Source organism: Equus caballus, chromosome 1, assembly GCF_041296265.1.
Source record: "Equus caballus isolate H_3958 breed thoroughbred chromosome 1, TB-T2T, whole genome shotgun sequence".
Classification (NCBI taxonomy): Eukaryota; Metazoa; Chordata; class Mammalia; order Perissodactyla; family Equidae; genus Equus; species Equus caballus.
This window is the reverse complement of record NC_091684.1, coordinates 185,296,545-185,317,091: the sequence shown is the minus strand read 5'-3', so window position 1 is coordinate 185,317,091 and position 20,547 is coordinate 185,296,545. Positions and strand designations below refer to the sequence as shown.

The 20,547-nt window shown below is 35.9% G+C and overlaps 1 protein-coding gene across 4 annotated transcripts in view; it reads left to right on the top strand.

The window, feature by feature from the left end:
• BAZ1A (bromodomain adjacent to zinc finger domain 1A) overlaps window positions 1–17,599 on the top strand; it is an 83,630-nt gene extending 66,031 nt beyond the window's left edge. For 3 of the 4 annotated variants that reach the window (XM_070242040.1, XM_070242039.1, XM_023623916.2), the window contains 10 exons: window positions 596–1,192; window positions 3,105–3,268; window positions 3,976–4,130; window positions 5,251–5,399; window positions 10,193–10,440; window positions 10,532–10,758; window positions 12,289–12,758; window positions 14,513–14,655; window positions 16,098–16,185; window positions 16,607–17,599. In XM_070242040.1, coding sequence (XP_070098141.1) covers window positions 596–1,192; window positions 3,105–3,268; window positions 3,976–4,130; window positions 5,251–5,399; window positions 10,193–10,440; window positions 10,532–10,758; window positions 12,289–12,758; window positions 14,513–14,655; window positions 16,098–16,185; window positions 16,607–16,803 — 2,438 coding nt within the window. In that variant the 3' untranslated portion in view covers window positions 16,804–17,599. Of the gene's footprint in view, window positions 1–595; window positions 1,193–3,104; window positions 3,269–3,975; window positions 4,131–5,250; window positions 5,400–10,192; window positions 10,441–10,531; window positions 10,759–12,288; window positions 12,759–13,743; window positions 14,231–14,512; window positions 14,656–16,097; window positions 16,186–16,606 lie in introns of those variants that run through there. The other variant, XM_070242042.1, reaches the window with a different exon arrangement.
• Window positions 17,600–20,547: the final 2,948 nt, after the last annotated feature.

The window sequence follows — 20,547 nt, the reverse complement described above, 5'->3', positions numbered from 1 at the left end:
AATGTATGTTGCAGAATAACTAACAGACACTACCTCACTCTCCAGTATGGAGAGGGCAGATTTTTGTGTGTCCTTTTATATTTGTGTACCAGGTTCTTATCAACATAGTGTATTAAGTCTGTTTGTACTGCAATAACAAAATACCTCAGACAAGGTGGCTTAAACAACAGAAATTTATTTTCTCACAGTCCTGGAGGCAGGAAGTCCAAGATCAAGGTGCCAGCAGGGTTGATTTCTGGTGAGGCCTCTCTCCTCAGCTTGCAGATAGCGCGTTCTCACTGTGTCCTCACGTGACCTTTCCTCTGTGCCCACTAGTTGGGGAGAGACCATGCTCTGGTCTCTCTTCCTCTTCTTAAAAGGACACTAGTTCTGTTGGATTAGGTCCTCACCCTTACGATCTCATTTAACCTTAATTACCTCCTTAGAGTCCCTGTCTTCAAATTCTGTCATAGTGGGGTTTAGGATTTCAACCTGTGAATTTAGGGGGTATACAATTCAGTCCATAACACATAACACTTCAGGTAGCTTTGTATCATATTTTTCTAATGAAAACTTAAAATATGATGATGATGATCAAATATTGTTTCAACTACAGGGAAAAGGGGACAAAACGGATTCAAAGAATTTACAAGGCAAGAAGAGGTCAGCTGTGTAATAAGGGAGTCTCTTACTGCTGATGAAGAAGAAGCTTTAAAACAGGAACACCAACGAAAAGAGAAAGAGCTCTTAGAAAAAATCCAAAGTGCCATAGCATGTACCAATATCTTCCCCTTGGGCCGCGACCGCATGTACAGGCGATACTGGATTTTCCCTTCTATTCCTGGGTTGTTTATTGAAGAGGATTATTCTGGTCTTACTGAAGACATGCTGTTGCCTAGACCTTCTTCATTTCAGAACAATGTACAGTCTCAAGATCCTCAGGTATCCACTCAAACTGGAGAGTCTTTGATGTCTGCATCTACCTCCAACATTGACCAAGGTCCATGTGATGATTCTGTGCAGCTGCCAAAACCAGTGCATAAGCCAAATCGGTGGTGCTTTTACAGTTCTTGTGAACAGCTAGACCAGCTTATTGAAGCTCTTAATTCTAGAGGACATAGAGAAAGTGCCTTAAAAGAAACTTTGTTGCAGGAGAAAAGCAGAATATGTGCGCAGCTAGCCCGTTTTTCTGAAGAGAAATTTCATTTTTCAGGTAAATTTTCAATGAAAACTATTTCCTTTATTTTTCTCTCCACATAATCTCTGGTTCAGGAATAAACATGTTTCACACTATTAGAGCTATATTTAAAACACTTTATCTTTCATTTGGACCATGCTTTCAGTTTACAGGTTACAGAAACAGGGTTCTCTAGATTCCCCTGGGTTCCATTTGGGGTGTGAGGAGCACATCTAGCAATGTGAGAAGATACATACTCTTCCTGATCTCATGCCTTTTGATCGGTAGACTCCGAATACCCAGAGTGCTATGGTTGCCATCAGTGTTAGAGATACTGAGAGTGAGTGAGGACATGCCCTAAGGGTTTGGCTGAGGGTCCAGGGACAGGTTCCATTAGTGATCGCTTCCTTGGAGATTGGCTGCAAGGGCAGATCAGGTAGCAACATTTCCTATTTGATGGCTGGTTCGTTGATGACAGATAAGAGAAAACAGTAGGACTTTTTAGGTGTTTTATATTACTAAATGAGAGTCTCTGGGTAGAGAATGCTTAAATTTAGGGGCATAGTACCATGACTACTTAGTTCTCTTCAGGGTTAAAAACTGTAGATCACAGTTATTTTTTTAACAGCTTTACTGAGATTTAATTTATACACCGTACAATTCACCCATTTAGAGTGTACAGTTGACTGGTTTTTAGTATATTCAGGTATGTGCAGCCATCACATGGTCAATTTTAGAACATTTTCACCACCTCAAAAAGGAACCCCAAACCCTTTAGCTACCATCCCCCCATAGACCTAAGCAATCGCAAATCTATTTTCTGTCTCTGTAAATTTCCTGTCTGAACATTTTATCTGAGTGGTATCATATAATATGTGGTCTTTTATGACTGACTGCTTTCACTTAGCATAATGTTTTCAGGGTTTATCTAAGTTGTAGCATATATCAATACTTCATTCATTTTTATGGCCAAATAATGTTCCATTGTACATATATACCACGTTTTATTTACCCATATGTTAGTTGGTGGACATTTCTGCTGTTTCTACCTTTTGGCTATTATGGATATGCTGCTATAAATATTTGCATACAAGTTTTTGTGTCAACATATGTTTTCATTTCTTTGAGTGTATACCTAAGAGTGAAATTACTGGGTCATATGGTAATTCTATTTAATTGTTTGAAGAATTTCCAGACTGTTTCCCAAAGGGGCTACACCATTTTATACTCCTGCCAGCAGTGTATGAGGGTTAAAATTTCTTCACGTCCTTGTCAACACTTGTTAATATCTGACTTTTTGAATCTAGCCATCCTAGAGGTGTGAAGTGGTACTTCATTGTGGTTTTGATGTGCATTTTCCAAATGACTAATGACGTTGAGCATCTCTTCATGGTCTTAGTGACCATTTGTATATCTTCATTAAAAGTCTATTCAGATCTTTTTTATTTATTGGATTTTTTTTTTTTTTGAGGACGATTAGCCCTGAGCTAATATCTGCTGCCAATCCTCCTCTTTTTGCTGAGGAAGACTGGCCCTGAGCTAACGTCCATGCCCGTCTTCCTCTACTTTATATGTGGGATGCCTACCACAGCATGACTTGCCAGGCGGTGCCATGCCCGCACCTGGGATCTGAACCGGCAAACCCCGGACCACCAAAGTGGAACATGTGCACTTAACCGCTGAGCCACCAGACTGGCCCCTATTTATTGGATTTTTTATTGGATTATTTGTCCTTCTATTGAGTTGTAAGAGTTCTTTATATATTCTAGATACAAGTCCCTTATCAGATGTATGATATGCAAACATTTTCTCCCCCATACTTTTTTTTCCTGCACTCAAGGATTTACTGTGTTTTTATATCCATTATCTCACAATCATAACAGTCACATGAGGTAATTGAATTTTTTAATAAGAAAATCATAATAAAGATATTTGATGACTATTTCAGACAAAGCTCAGACTGATAGCAAGCCTACATATAGTCGAGGGAGATCCTCCAATGCATATGACCCATCGCAGATGTCTGCAGAAAGGCAGCTTGAATTGAGGCTGAGAGACTTTCTGTTGGATATTGAAGACAGAATCTACCAAGGGACATTAGGAGCAATCAAGGTTTGTACCTGGTCCCACTTTTTGTTTACCTAATTACCAGAATTTTGGTCATATTTGTTAATTTATTTGATATAGGCAAGGCATGTGTGTTTTGAGTAAATACCACGAAGGGATACATTTTTTATGAAAACTTGTTTATTCCCTTGTATCAAAATGTTTCTATATGGATAGAAATCTTTCTTAAATATGACTATCTGCTTTCTTAAATGGAATTTAATGAACATAATTGACTTTTAAAATAGTTATTTTTAGTATTTTTAAAATCTGTTTTATGGTGTTTTCATCCGAGATGTTGAAATGTGTAAGGATATTTTCTTCTTCCTTGACCAGCTCCTGCCTGCTCTGCTGAGTCTGGTTTGTTTATTGGTTTCTTTGTTACCTTTTTAAAATCTGTAAGTAATTCATGCTTGATATGTGTGTTCTGTTCATTCCTTTGCTATCATTTGTCACTTTTTTTGCTACTGTCAGGTGACCAATCTTAGAATTGTTTATGATTTCCCTATATAGAGAGTAAGGAATTAAAGCTTCCATCTATGAATGACACGAATTCCATTTTGGCCACTTAGTAACCTTATTTTTAGATCCCTTTTTGATTCACAATCTGTTCTAGAATATTCATGAATTTTTCATATGTACATTGAACCTCATACTTCTTAGGAACAACATACGCCTTTTTTCAGGGTTAGTAAATTTGGGTTTTGTTACAGGTTACAGATCGACACATCTGGAGATCAGCATTAGAAAGTGGACGGTATGAGCTGTTAAGTGAGGAAAACAAGGAAAATGGGATAATTAAAACTGTGAATGAAGATGTAGAAGAGGTGGAAATCGATGAGCAAACGAAGGTCATAGTAAAAGACAGGTACAAAAAGGATTTTTTTAAAGTAACCATCACTTTTCCTTGCTGCTTTACTTACAAGTTTTTTTAAGTAAATGTTTCTTTTTCTTCAAAAAATTGTTTTAAAATCTTGTCGTGAAGACTTTAATATTTGTAACTGCTCAAGTGATGATTTTGTTAAACCTCAGGCTCTTTGTTACTCCAGTTTGTACTAGTGCAGCCGGAAGACGACTTATTAGGATAATGATAATTTCTCAAGTTTAAAAAAAAGTCTTTGAACTTAAGATTTTATTAACTTCAGAAAATAACTTTATACTACCCTTTTTTTTCTGTAGGAAAACTTGATAAATTATGGTAGACTTAAATATTATTTGAACTATTAATCAGAACCTCTGTCTGTATATCTATAGATAGATACTTCTGCTTTTCAGAGTTATTTTGGATAGTATCTGCGCTTAAGGAGTTTATTATCTAGAAGGAAATGGTGGAGAGACACGAAGTAGCAATTAGAGAACAGGGTAGGAGTCTGGTAAAAGTACATGCCCAGTCGATTGTGGTATATCGTGGAGGCTGCTTGTCATGGTAGAACATGGAGGACAGCAAGTGAGTGTTTGAGGAGGTGACTGCAAACCTGAGCCCTAAAGTGGAGAGGATGTGAGACTGGGAGGGAAGACCGCATACCAGAGGCTCTCAGAGAACGGACTCGTACCTTGAAAGGATCATTTTAGCTGCAGCATGGAGATGTGTTGCAAAGGCGGTAAGATTGGAGGCTGAGGACCTAGTTAGGAGGCAGCAGTAAGCGTCCTACCCAGTAAAAACTGAAGCAAGAGAAACTGCCTGAGATTCTTATCCTTTAAGGCCCGTCACAGTGTCGCCTCTCTGAAACCTTTCCCCTAAGCCATATCTCATCCGTCTTTCCTCCTCCAAATATTTGCCCTTCTGACCTCCTTAAATGACTTAATATTTAGTTTAACTTTTGATTCGTGTATTTATCTCCCTTTCCTACTAGCTTATGAGAGTTCCTTGAGATTGAGGAAACTGTTTCTTACACAGGTGTAAGTAAGCTTTTGGATGAACGAGTGTATTCAAGTTTCACCTAATAGTGTGTTTAAGTATCATAAACACTTCATTGTTTTAATTGTAGACTTTTGGGCGTAAAAACAGAAACTCCAAGTACTGTCTCAACTACTGCAAGTACGCCACAGTCGGTGAGCACCGTGGTTCACCATCTGGCAATGGCACTGTTTCAAATAGAGCAGGGCATTGAGCGGCGTTTTCTCAAAGCTCCGCTTGGTATGTATCTGATTTTGGTTCAAAATATTAGTTATGTTTTAAATGATTTTGAAATTTCCCTTTAATTAATAGAATTTTATTGGCTGACATAATGAAATTGATTGACTAATTTGAGTTTGTACTTTCATTTCATAAAGAATTCACTTAAAATATTCTTTCAGGTGAAATTTATTTTTTAAATAATACTTAAATACTATTTTTAAAAATTTATTCTAGATAATTATTCGTTTTAAATAATGTCTTTTTAACTGTTTCTGTCAACCTCTTGTTTTGTGAAAGTTTCATCAAAAGAAAGATTACCCAAAACCTGTGATTAGCCAGACCCTGAATAATCAAAGATTATACATAAATTTTTTGTTGTTGTTATTTAAAACAGAACCCCAAAGAAGGTACTCAAATATCCACCATTAGGGCTATGGTTTAATAATGTGAGTCACTAACCTGAGCACTGTGTAAGAAGTGCTAAATCAAAAATATCAAGTGTTAAAGGGTACGCAGATGAAGAAATGCTCTATAATTTATAGTTAGGATGATAGAAATAATACTGTCTGGATCATGTTTCAACAATTCATTAAACAAATATGCATTTAGGGACTAATAATCCAGGAACATAATCATGTCTTTAGTCATATGTCTTTCAAGTTCTAAATCAATTTTCATGTCATAACTGCCTTTACTTTCCTGTGGTCTTTCTGAAATGTTGAATTAATTTATAATTCATTGTATCAAGAAAGTTTATATCTCAGTAGTGGGGTATCAGAATGAACAGTTTTTTAAAACCATGTCTTTTGGTCTCATATTGAGAGGGCAACTTGAATAGACTAAAATCCTTCAAAAATTATTTGAATATTACCTTGTTGAGTAGTAAAAACAGAGATTTCATAAATAGATGGTGCTATCAGAGCAATTTTGGCATGTGAATATATTTGTAAAATGTCTATTTTTAAATTGAAGAGCTTGTGGCCAGTATCTCATTGTTCTAATAAGCCTATTCATACTTTTTATAAATTGATAATTCCACCATGAGCTTAGTAACTCACTTTTCATGTTGAAAGTACCAGTGGTAAGAAATGAAATACATATGATCACAGCTTACGAAGATATTAGAGTTTGTATTTCTTATATCACTGTTACCCAGTCTTCAGTATTTCTTAATATTTTCTGTGTCTAAATCAAATTATGTGTACAGGGAATCTCTCTGTATTTTGTACAACCACATGTGAATCTACAATTACTCAATTAAAATTTCAATTAAAAGTTATAAATCATGTAGCTCTCATAAATGTAAGCTATTACTACTACTCATTAATCTTGTGATTCCAAAAGGGATGAGGGATAAAATGCAATTCTGCTGATTTTTCTACTTCTGAAATTGCCATCAATTACAGTTGTTTATAATTTCAAGGAGAAAAACATCAAATTGTTTGGTGTGTCTGTATTTTCATCAGTACATCTTATTAAATATTTAGAAAAAGGAAAACAGTTACCACTGGGAGATGTTACAATTTATGTCTAGTAGGTTATATGAGAGCTGAGAGCTATAGTGTTCCTTATGCTGGTTTGTATACAGCAGTGTTAGAACATTCATTTCATCCTGAGAGATATAGAAGAAACAATTTTAATTTGGGATCTTAAAAAATAAGTGAAATAAGAAAAATTTAAAAGTACAAGTATGTCCATTTTATTCTAGTGATTAATCCTATTGATAAAATTGGGCTTTTTTAACTTGGGGAAGATAATCATATTTCAATTAATTATTTTAGGTAAGATCTCTGAGAATTGTTTGTTTAGGTTAATAATTTCATCATTTATAAAGTCATGCTTATGGTTAAACCCTTAAGCTATGAGAAAAACCTCTCAAACTAACTTTATCAATTTGAAATTAGGTAACACAGAAATTAATAAAGGTCAAAAGGGAGATAGAAAACAAAAGGACAAGGAAAAGAGAGAGGAAGATCAATCTAGTGTGAGAGATGGTAAATTTTTAACTTTTTAAAGAACTTTGTCCTTTTAAAAAACCATGATTTTACTTCCTATATTGCTGAATACTGGTTTGCATATTTAGCTTTTGAAGGAAAGCCTTGGATTTGCTTTATCTGTGCTAGCATAATGGAAGATAAAAGAGAAATGACATTTCTGCCAATGAGAGTTGTATAATCGGGAGAAGAAGCAAGGATCAAGATAAGAAAACAATTAACAGAAAAATGGAATCAATTGTATACACTGTTTATCGTTATTCAAGTACTATATGAAAGTAGAAAAATGTGGACATCCATCTATATTTATATTTTATGTTTAGAATTTTTTAAAGTGGGTAAGAGTAGGTGGGATAAAAATTGGACTTTGAACCCAGCACTCGTTTAGTTTTCTTAAAGCACCTCTTTATCAAAAGCTATAGTGTTTCACCAACCGTTGAGTTAAAAACCATTCAAACTGACTTGCAAGGATCCAAAGGTTCTTCATAATTTGTTGTTCTCTCCCACTCTTCCACATTGGCCTCTGCAACCTTATTTCGTGCCATTGGCAATAAGAATGCCCCTTTGAAGAATGAATGGTTTATCCAGAAAGATATCTTCAAGGTCTTTGAACTAGCAATTCTTGTTTGCTCCTTCCTTGGAGGTTCCACTAAGGCCAGAAGTTTTCATGAACCCTTATATCAAAAAACCAAGATAAGTAGAAAGCTCACAATGAGAGAGTATAAATAAATCAAATGGTCTATATTATTGAATTTATTTCCCACTCACTAACATTTCTCTTTAGCTTTGTCCTAAGAGCCATTTGACCCATCCATTTTTTTCCCTCTCCCAGTGAGTTATTAATCTCAGTTATTTTTAGAAGTTCTGAGGCTTTTTCATACTGGTTGGTTATTTACTTATATTTTCAAACTTTTACTTCTTAAAACATATTAAAGATAGTTATTTATTTTCTCTAATTCTAATATCTTCAGTCTTTATGGGTCAGATTCTGCTGGCTCTTGCTTATAGTATTTTGTTTCCACGTGTGCCTGTGGGTTTTGACTGTTAACTCTCATTCCTCAGAACTTGATCTATGGAAATTTCTTCAGAGAGAATTTGCAAAGATTTTTATTTGTTTCCACCATTCACCCGAAGTCACTACCAACTGTGGACCACTTTAAAATCTTAGCCTGTGTTTCTCAGGTTTTAAACCTGTTCAAGGATTTGCTGGTAGTTACGTATTCTCAGGGTAGATTTATTTCCCCTGTCCACCCAACACCAAGATCCAGATAAACAGATTTCCTTGCTACTTCTGTCTTTTTCCGTGGTACCCTTTTCTACCCTGACGCTTGAAAGTGTAGCCCTTGGGGGTCCTAGGTTTTTAGGTGAACGCTCACCAAAACGTTGATTGGGCCTTAGGTTTCCTGTCCTGTCTCTCTCACCCTACCAAGCAGTCACACACGAGCTCAAGATCTACTAGTGTTTGGCAGGTGTGTTGCTTTATGACTTCCCAGCTATATTAAAAATTTCTTAAAGGTAGGGACCATACAATAAACTTGTTTCATGTCTTCTAAAGTGCTGCATATAGGAGGAGCAATATAATGCAGGAATAATGATAATAGTAGCGTTTACTCTGTGACAGACAGTTTACATGTCTTATGTGTATTATCTTGTTTAATCTTCTGACAACCCTTGGAAATAGATGCTATCCACATATTACCGTTGAGGAACCTGAGGCACAGAGGTGTTAAGTAACTTGCCCAAGCTCACATAGGGGAACTAGGACTCATCTCAAGGCAAACTGACTCTAGAGCCCACGCATAATGGTTCTCTTAACCATTATGCTACTGCCCAAGAGGTTTTATTTGAGGATAATAGTAGGAAATATGGCATGATAGGACTAAACTATGTATGGAGTCTTATATACTTTGCAGAATTTTGATGTGGTAGGCCCTTCATAATTAAGTATAATGTCTTAGGAAAACTAAGGTGGTAGCAATATTGAAGATTAATTGAAGGTGGAAATCGCATGCCAGTATAAAATGATAGGGTGGCTAGATTAATGACACCTAGCCAAATGACTCTTAATAGATTTTTTAGCCCAGAACACAAAAGAATGATGTTATTAATGACAGAAGGTTTCAAATGTTTCTGTATGAATATTGGTGCTGAAAGGTCTTTTTAGGGGGTATTAACTTACATCATTTTAAAAATAATATTTTCTTAGAGATAGACAATATAGTTGGCATTTATACATAATTGATATTTTCATTAACAGCATTGAGATAGAATCACATAAGTAAAATTCACCCTTTTAAAGCATACACTTCAGTGGTTTTGAGTATATTCACAGTGTACAGCCATCCACAACTAACTAACTTTAGAACATTTTCATCAGCCCCAAAAGAAACCTCATATGTGATTGCTGTTTAACTTAGAGAGCAGTCCATCTTTTATCTGAAAATGAGGAAGTAACATTCTTGATTCAAATGAATAGTAGTTGCCTCATAATCATATTTAGCCAGTTTTCTGAATTAGATCAAGATTTGATACAAAGACTAGATTAAGAACACATTGCCTGAGTTATTTTTATCTTTTAACTATTGAAATCCCCAAGCATTTGATTTACAGATTTAAGTAATTCCTTATGTCACAAACAAGATATGGCTCAGCAAATATTTTCTTTAAATATTTTTTTTAATATCAACACAGTCTTTTTGTTAAGCATTAGAAGAGAAGAATGGTAAAATCTAGCTTGTCTAAACTATCAAGAAAATACCTCTGGGAGATGTCTAGGGTTTTTCTGGAAACTTTCATCACTTTCCTTCTTCATTTAAGATGCCAGCGACAGTGGGCGTTCTTATAAAACAGTCCTGGACCGCTGGAGAGAGTCTCTCCTTTCTTCTGCTAGTCTATCCCAAGTCTTTCTTCATCTCTCCACCTTGGATCGTAGTGTGATATGGTCTAAATCTATACTGAATGCTCGTTGCAAGATATGCCGAAAGAAGGGTGATGCTGAAAACATGGTCCTTTGTGATGGCTGTGATCGGGGCCATCATACCTACTGTGTTCGACCAAAGCTCAAGGTATGTTTTCTTCTTCTACTTCTCTGATTAGAATTAAGACATTGAGATTTTGAGTGACTGATGATTAACGATCATTTATGTGATTTGCCAGACTGTGCCTGAAGGAGATTGGTTTTGTCCAGAGTGTCGGCCAAAGCAACGTTCTAGAAGACTCTCCTCTAGGCAGAGACCATCTTTGGAAAGTGATGAAGAGATGGAAGACAGTATGGAAGGTGAGGATGTTGAAGTTGATGATGATGATGAAGAGGGTCAAAGTGAAGAGGAAGAATATGAGGTAGAACAAGATGAAGACGACTCCCAAGAAGAGGAAGACATCAGGTAAGTCCTAACAAGCAATAAAATAAGAGTTGGTGAGTCTTCACTAGATAATCTCTTGACTATTCAAATACAAGTGGAATGGTTGGAGTCCATAATTTTTTTTAAATCGCTATGTAATATAGTGGTCTGAAGTTACCCTTGCCTTACGTATTACAAACATTTGAAATTATTCACAAGGGAGTATAGTACCTGTGTGAGTTTAGCCAGATCGTAAAATCAAGTATGAGTTCAAGTTTGGACAGGAATGCCAATTCACACCCACATCAAGGTTGATTTTACTTAATTTTATGCCTCAAGCAGCAAATAAGCAGTCCAGAGGGTATTCATGAGATAAAGATAACGTAGCTTCCCAGTGCCTCACTTACCTTCTCAAGGGTTATACCCAAATATTGGTGATCTTGACAGTCTACAGAGAGAGAGATGCCAGGAAACACATTGTATTTTTATACTCCTACCACATCAGCACCCAGAAACAACTTCTATACTACCGTGTAACCAAGTGCTCTGCAATTTAGCGAGTTATGTCACCGAGGCCTAACGAATGGGTTGGGGGCCTGGTTATTCCAGCTGTGGCAGCACTGGGGGAATCTCCCCTTATTTGTCCCTAAGGCCTCCCCCCATTTTTAACATTTGAACATTCCCATTCATGTGGAATCAGGAAAGTGAATGTGAAACGAGGGCAACTTAGAGCTGACAGAATACAAAAGGCCACAGTCTGAGGAAGATAACTAGGGAGAGCCACCCCATCTATTTTAAATAAGTCATTGTTTTGTAATAGCTCCGACTAGCAGGAGCCATTTTCTCTGTCGCTTGTAAGGGCAGTATTGTGTTAAGCATAAAGATAATAGAAAATTTGGAGAATTGTTGGCAATGTGTTAGGTAAACTGGAAGTCCAGGGATGTGGGAAGATGAATAAAAGGAGGCTTACTGGGATGGCTTCATCCTTATCTGCAACTTAAAGGCAATTAAAAGATTGAATCTAAGTTTGTATTTTTCAGTAAGAATCTAAGATGGCAAAGAGATTCTTGGCTTGGTATTCAGGAACCACAGGTTTAAGGCCTACTTTGGTGGCAGCCTCTGGCCAAAACTGTAGGTTACCTCAATATCAATGGTAATGAAAAATGACAGTCTCCTGTAGCATAAGGAGACAAAAGATTTGCATTTTAAGATTAATTCATCACTCTCTTAAGTTCTTCACCATGGTTAAGTCCATGTGTTGGTTCTCCTGAGGACTTTATTATAGTTTATCATAATTTAGGATTTCATTTTCATGATGATGTCTTGGAGTTACCAAGAAAGTATTCAATATTCCCTTTGCATTACAAAGAAATATATGAAAGCACACTTTAGATTTCTATGAAAAATTTGTTGGCTCTAAGTTTACAGAATTTAATATAGAATAAGTCTCAGTAATATAGAAAAGTAAATCTGTAGAACTCATTGGCTGAGTAGTAGAACAAGGAGAATGGAAGTAATCATATGTTCGTCATTGTTCTGTACAGTAATTGTGTTTTCTAACAATATTTATAGCCCACCAAAACGAGGAAGACCGCAAGTTAGATTGCCAATTAAAACAAGAGGGAGACTTAGCTCCTCTTTCTCAAGTCGTGGCCAACGACAGGATCCTGGAAGATACACTTCAAGGAGTCAGCAGAGTACGCCCAAGACAACTGGTCCCTCTAAAACCACTGGGAGAAGCCTGAGAAAGATCAAATCTGCTCCTCCTACGGAAACTAAATCTTTAAGAATTGCCAGTCGTTCTACTCGCCAGAGTCATGGCCCACTGCAAGCAGATGTATTTGTGGAACTACTTAGTCCGCGTAGAAAACGCAGAGGCAGGAAAAGTGCTAATAATACACCAGAAAATAGTCCCAACTTCCCTAACTTCAGAGTTATTGCCACAAAGTCAAGTGAGCAGTCAAGATCTCTAAATGTTGTTTCAAAACTTTGTCTCCAAGATAGTGAATCCAAGAGAAGAGGCAGGAAAAGACAATCTACAGGTACGAAAAAGTCTAATTAAAACTATCCTTAGCTAAGAAAATTGAATAATTTGGAAAGATTGAGTGTTGAGATACTTTGGATTATTTTTCAAAGGCTGTCACTAAGGTCTGTCACAGCTGTTGGGGCCAGCCTGCTGGCATAGTGGTTAAGTCTGTGTGCTCTGCTTCGGCTGTCCAGGGTTCACAGGTTTGGATCCTGGGCGCAGACCTATGCACCACCCATAAAACCATTCTGTGCCAGGGTCCCACAGACAAAATATAGGAAGATTGGCACACATGTTAGCTCAGGACCAATCTTCCTCACCAAAAAAAAAGTTGTTAGGGAGCAGCCTGACCAGAAACATAACATTCATTGAAGGGGCAGCTATTTGGGGAATAAAGGTAAACTACATTACTGGTATTTCTACTAGCATAACAGGCTGGTTGTAAGAAATTTGCAAACAGAGTTCTGTTTTTAATGGAGAAATTTGGCCAATATTTGAACAGTCTCAGTATAACACATTTCATTCTTTTCCACCTTTTCCTCCTTCAAAATAGACATACCACCCATCATCACCTAGATAAGCTACATTAGGTTATTCGGTGAGGTTCCTATCTGGCATACTGAATTTGGAGGCGGGAGAGAGTTGGGGCAGTAATAATGTTAGGCAGTGATCACTAGCTATCTTTTTAATTCTGATAAAGGTTGTTTATAGTAATCTACCCATATAATAATCTCTTTATCTATTTATCTCTTCAATCCTATCCTTTTTTTTTCAATGTCAGTAGTAATAAAACTTTTATATTTCCAAAAATGGTACTGTTCTTTGAAGAACGGTAGATGGGTTGTATTGCATTATTCAAACACATGGCAAGATTAAGGAATTCGCTGGTGAAAGAATAGAACATTTCGTCTGCTTATGCCATCACCCAACTGTCAGGTTTGGGGGGACTATCAGGTAACTTTATACCAAGATCTCATTCATCCTGTTTTGCTCTTCCACAGTTTGAACTCCAAGCTATTTGGAAAAATAATACACCTGAAACATTTTCATTCAAGCAACTCTGCTGAAAAGTATTTTAGTTGTTAATCGATTTGTGAAATTACTAACCTGGTTCTAAGGACAAATAAAGGGGGAATTGTGTAGATTTACATTTGAGTAGAGAATTTAAATACTTGAATTAATATATGGACTATACTACTTTTCTAATTCATACATCTTAGATTTCATTATACACACTGTAGATGTTATGAGAAAGCATTTTGCTTTAAGAAAATTCTTAATATAAAATTAAGATTTATGTGAACAATCTTTTACTTCATCGTTGAGAATTACTTTTCTCTTATGCAAGGTAATTTATAAAGAGGCCTGGTAGATAGATCTGAGGAGATTACTTTCCTAAGAATGTGTTTCAGGAAATACTAGAGAATTGCTTACTTTTATTTTACTGTACTTGAAAATGTACTTTTAATAAAATGGAGTAAAAAACAATCTACAAACTTTGTGTTCTAGAATTTTCTTCTGTATTACACTCTATCTACAATGTGTTACCAATGAATGTTTAATTCAACTGGAAATTTTTAAGCTTGAAAGGGAAATAGTGAATATTTGGTCCAGATTTTCGTCTCTCTTGGAATGTTAGTTTGACATCTCAGTAGATAGAGTGTCAATTTCCTGTTTGAATTTAGTTTGTGTTTGTATGCCCTGTTTAGCTTGTGGTGATCAAATATTTTGCTTTGTCATCACCTAAAATTAATTTACTTATTTCTTCAGAGTCCTCTCCTGTGACTCTGAGTCGAAGGAGTTCAGGCCGACAGGGAGGAGTTCATGAACTGTCTGCTTTTGAACAGCTTGTTGTGGAGTTGGTACGGCATGATGACAGCTGGCCTTTTTTGAAACTTGTTTCTAAAATCCAGGTAATATTATTAGACTTTGTAAAATGTATTAATGTATATTATCTGATTTAGTCTGCATGGCAACTTCGAGGTAGTCAAAACACCTGTTAGTCACTGTCTTCCCTTTTTTTGGAGGAAAAAATAATTCTTGGAAAGTTGGTTCCTGTGTTGAAAAAATGAAGTTAGACAGCATAATCTCCTCAGTCCCTTCCAATCCTGTGACTGATTCTTATAAATGATGACAGTGTGTTGAAATAACCTGAATGTTTTATTCTGTGTAATAAATATGAGTAGAATTAATTCAACCGACTACCATTATTCGTATTTCTGTTATGTAAAACAGTGGTTCTCAAATTTCAGCATATACCATAATCACCTGGAGGGCTTGTTAAAACACAGATTACTGGGCCCCACCCTATAGTTCCTGATTCACAGGTCTGGGATGATACCCAACCATTTGCATTACTGACAGGTCCTCAGATGATGCTGATGGTGCTGGCCCAGAGACCACAGTTTGAGAAACATTGATGTAAAAGATGGGTACTCTTAAATAACAGAGATGGCCTAACCTAACGAGGGGATCTGAGATGGCACTATACTTACTTATATATGTGTGGCAGAAGGTGATATGGTATAGCAGAGACAGGCCAGCATGCACTGCTGTAAGAGAAATTACAGTGGTCTTTCAGAAATAGAGGAGAAAAAGAGATTGATGAGAGCATTTCAGAGGGAAGGAATAGTAGGAATTAGAAAGTTTTTAATGGAAGAACTATTTGGTCTGGTCATTGAAGAAAGATGGAATTTTAACAGTGGGAAATGGAATAAGGACATGTCAGGAAGAGGGGACGATAAGATTAAGACCCAGAAATGAGAATATGGGGACAGGTAGGTAGTGTGAATAGAGCAGAGGGGGTGTGAGAGAGGCTCAGACACAACTAGATTATACAGGGTCTCACTTGTCAGGGTTAGGTGAGGTTTTCTGAATGAAAAAGTGACAGCACCAGAATTCTACTTTGAGATATCTAGAGCAAGAATGTGAAAGATTAATTAACATTGAATAGCATCTTATAAAAATTAAATCTCAGTTTGACTCTAGCTCATTTTTCCTGAGTAGTTTTTGTGCTGAATTAAGTTTTGTTACATACGTTTTACTCTTTATTACAAATGCAATAATGCTCATTAAAGAAATTTTTATGGATCTATGTATGTATCTATAGAGAGAGGAAGAGAGCACACAGGCAAAACCATAATCTTTTTCTCTTCACAGTACATTAACATTTTTTATAGTATCAGATAGGCTTCTACAACATTATAGAGACTGAAATGTATTATGTGGTTTTAATGGAATAATAGTATTCAGAGGCTAATATTCAGTTGCTTTTAAGTGCAAGACCTTCATGTATTTGATCGCTTATCTCTGATAGATCTTTTTATAGGAGAGATATATTTGAATTATTTTACAGGTCCCAGACTATTATGACATCATCAAAAAACCCATTGCCTTAAATATAATTCGTGAAAAAGTGAACAAATGTGAATATAAATTAGCATGTAAGTAATTTATGTTTTTCTCTAATTGTTTTTGTTTAAAGAGATTGCAATGATGTATACTAATGTAATTGTGTACCTGGCATCCCAGGAGGTCCCTAAAATGTTTGTGTATATAGAGATGAAAGATGGATGGGGATGGAATGAGTTAAAGACATTTTACAGAATCTGATCCTAATAGAAGTTCTGTATAATTATATAATGTATCTAATTACATAATTGCATGGTTTCAGTAAAACAGTTTTAAAGTATTTATAGTTAAACAGTTTTAAGCTTCAGTTCTGCTATCTTGTTTCAGAGTGTTCAGTTTCTAAAGAGAAAAGTGGGCTTCCATTTTCTTAATGTTTCCGGATATGATATAAACACAAATAATATTTATACTTTATGTACTTTCATCCTAATCTCATTTGTTTTTTCTTTCCAGCTGAGTTTATCGATGATATTGAGTTAATGTTTTCGAACTGCTTTGAATACAACCCTCGTAACACAAGTGAAGCAAAAGCTGGAACTAGGCTTCAAGCATTTTTTCATATTCAGGCTCAAAAACTTGGACTCCACGTCACAGCTGGCAGTGTGGATCAAGTTAGCACACCACCGGCTGCCAAAAAGTCGCGAATCTAACTTTGTCCTTCTAAAGGATATATTTGAGGAAAACAAATTGTTCATGAAAATGGAACATTAAATCATGCTCTAAAGCAGACGTATATGTATAAAGCAATAACAACTGATTGACCACCTTGAAGTGTGGCCTGCACTATATTCTCAATTTTAATATTAAGCACTCAGGAGAATGTAGGAAAGATTTCCTTTGCTACAGTTTTGTTCGGTATCTGATAAGTTTGATAGATGTATTGGATACAGTACTGGTTTACAGAGGTTTTTGTACATTTTTGAGATCATTCATGTGTCTCAATATCTTGGAAAATATTTTTTCACCTATGACTTATTTTGTCATGGGTGATTTTTTTTTAGAAGTGTGGTATTAAGGGAGATTTGTCTACACAGATAAATCTTCTGTTATAGCACAGTTTAGAAAAAAGTGTTTATGTCTAAGAAGTGTTTAATGAACACATTCTTTCAACACTATACATGAATGGATCCAATTTTATGTCCTTGAAGTGCTGTGCCAGTGCGGGCTGGAGGTGTTAAGTCTGAGTTTATTAACTAGATATTTATTTAGCATTCAAAGTAATTTGTGAATTTGTTTTGTATTTATAAAATTTGTACCTGGAAAATGTTCCTTAATTTTTTTAAACATGTTACTGTGTTTTTGTTTCTCTAACTTCCTTAATGATCAGTTATTAAAAGATAACACGCTCCCTTTTCCCTGCGAGTTCTTTCAGTTTTACAGAACTGTATCATAAGTTTCTATGTACAACTTTGTAAGTGTACAAATAAAATGATACCTTTTTTTCAAGTATTCTGAATTTCTCAAATTTTTACAAATCAGAATTGGACTTCTAATGTGATACATGCAGACCACAGGAGCCAATGTTTTATTGTAGCTGAGTCTCTATAGCAGTGATTTACATCTTTTTCTGCCCAAACCCTGGCAGAGTAAAGATACCTCCCATCAGTAACAGTAACATTCTATGGCAGGGATTCTCATTACAAGGAGGAAAGAAAGTTTGGCATATGCCCACCTAATTAGGAAACACCACCCTGGAAATTTTTAAAAAATAAAATAGAAAGTGCTGTTTCTTAGGTGTGGAAGAACCACAGAGGTCGAAGTTTTGTAGGATTAGCTGTTCCTTTTTAGGATGCAGAAGGCAGGTCTCCTCTCTAGGGCTTTTTTGGGAGGCAGGAGAGAGAACCGTCCCTCTATTTTCTCGTTTTTATTTTCTCATCTGAAATCTTAAGGATACTGTATTCTCATTTCACTAGGTTCATTTATTTGAGAAGTTAGCCCTCTTTCATTTCCTTCTCATGTGCTTTGAGATTATCAATTCTCTGGATTCTTTGCCTGAATATGTTCATATATGTGACTTTTGGTAAATTTGTAATCCTTTCCATATGCCAATAACCAGATTTCTTAGAATATCTTAATAGCATTTAAATATCCAGGAGAGAATTCTAAAATATAATTACATTTTAGTAGTAAATTATGTGAGTACTTAATATTCTTCACTTTTTAATGTTAATAACAAGTAACTTTAGATTGGCTTTACTTCTGGACAACAAACACTAAGAAGGAACCATTTCTGACCAACTAATTGAATTATTTAGTCCAAAAGTCAATCTTAAAACTTGCAATTTATCTTCAGACTCAGTTAAAATTGCCTTTTATTTACTTATTTTTTTCTAATTTTTGTTCTTTTTGAGGAAGATGAGCCCTGAGCTAACATCTGCCACCAGTCCTCCTCTTTTTGCTGAGGAAGACTGGCCCTGAACTAACATCCATGCCCATCTGCCTCTACTTTATATGTGGGACACCTGCCACAGCATGGATTGACACGTGGTGCATAGGTCTGCACCCAGGATCCAACCGGGTAAACCTGGGCCGCTGAAGCGGAATGTGTGAACTTGACCACTGCACCACTAGGCCAGCCCCAAAATTGCCTTTTAGAAATAGTAAAAGAGCAGAAATAAATAGAGACTAAAAAAAGAAAAAAATCAATGAAACCAAGAGCTGGTTCTTTGAAAAGATAAACAAAATTGACAAACCTTTAGCTAGACTCACCAAGAAAGGAAGAGACAGGGTCAAATAAAATCGGAAATGAAAGAGGAGAGATTACAACAGACACCTCACAAATAAAAAAGATTATAAGAGAATACTGTGAAAAGCTATATGTCAACAAATTGGATAAGCTAGCAGAAATGGATAAATTCTTAGAAACATACAACCTTCCAAGACAGAATCAAGAAGAAATAGAGAATTTGAATAGACCAATCACCAGTAAGGAGATTGAAACAATAATCAAAAACCTTCCCAAAAATAAAAGTCCAGGACCAAATGGCTTCCCTGGTGAATTATATCAAACATTCAAAGAAGACTTAATACCTATCCTTCTCAAACTCTTCCAAAAAATTGAAGAGGAGGGGAAGCTTCTTAACTCATTCAATGAAGCCAACGTTATCTTGATACTGAGACCAGACAAGGACAACACAAAAAAGGAAAATTACAGGCCAATATCACTGATGAACATCACTGCAAAAATCCTCAACAAAATACTAGCAAATCGAATACAACAGTATATTAAAGATCAGACACCAGGATCAAGTGAGATTTATGTCAGGGATGCGGGGATGGTTCAACATCTGCAAATCAATCAACATGATATACTACGTTAACAGATGGAGAATAAACATCACATGATCATCTCAATAGATGCAGAGAAAGCATTTTACAAGATACAGCATTCGTTTATGATAAAAACTCCAAATAAAATGGGTATAGAAGGAGAACACCTCAACATAATGAAGACCACAAATGACAAACCCAGAGCAAATATCATTCTCAATGGAGAAAAACTGAAAGCTATCCCTCTAAGAACAGGACCCAGACAAGGATGCCCGCTCTCACCACTGTGATTTAACATCGTATTGGAAGTCTCAGCCAGAGCAATCAGGCAAGAAAAAGAAAGAAAAGGGATCCATATTGGAAAAGAAGAAGTGAAACTGTCATGCCACTCTTTGCAGACAACATGATTTTATGTATAGAAAACCCTAAAGAATCCACTAAAAAACTTTTAGAAATAATAAATGAATACAGTCAAGTCATGGGATACAAAATCAACATACAAAAATCGGTTGTGTTCTATACACTAACAACAAAGTATCAGGAAGAGAAGTTAAGAATTCAATCCCATTTACAATTGCAACAAAATGAATAAAATACCTAGGAATAAAGTTAACCAAAGAGGTGAAAGATCTGTACACCGAAAACTATAAAACATTGTTGATAGAAATCGAAGAAGACATGAAGAAATGGAAAGATATTCTGTGCTCTTGGAATGGAAGAATTAACACAGTTAAAATGTCCATACTTTTAAAGTAATCTATAGATTCAATGCAATCTCTATCAAAGTTCCAACAACACTTTTCACAGAAATAGAACAAAGTTCCTAAAATTTATATGGAACAACAGAAGACCCTGAATAGCCAAAGGATTCCTGAGAAAGAAGAACAAAGCTGGAGATATCACACTCCCTGACTTCAAAATATACTACAGAGCCAGAGTAATCAAAACAGCATGATACTGGCAGAAAAACAGACACACAGATCAATGGAAGAGAAGGGAAAGCCCGGAAATAAACCCACACATTTATGGACAGCTAATATTCGACAAGGGAGCCAAAAGCATACAATGGAGAAAGGAGAGTCTCTTCAGTAAATGGTGGTGGGAAAACCGGACAGCCACATGCA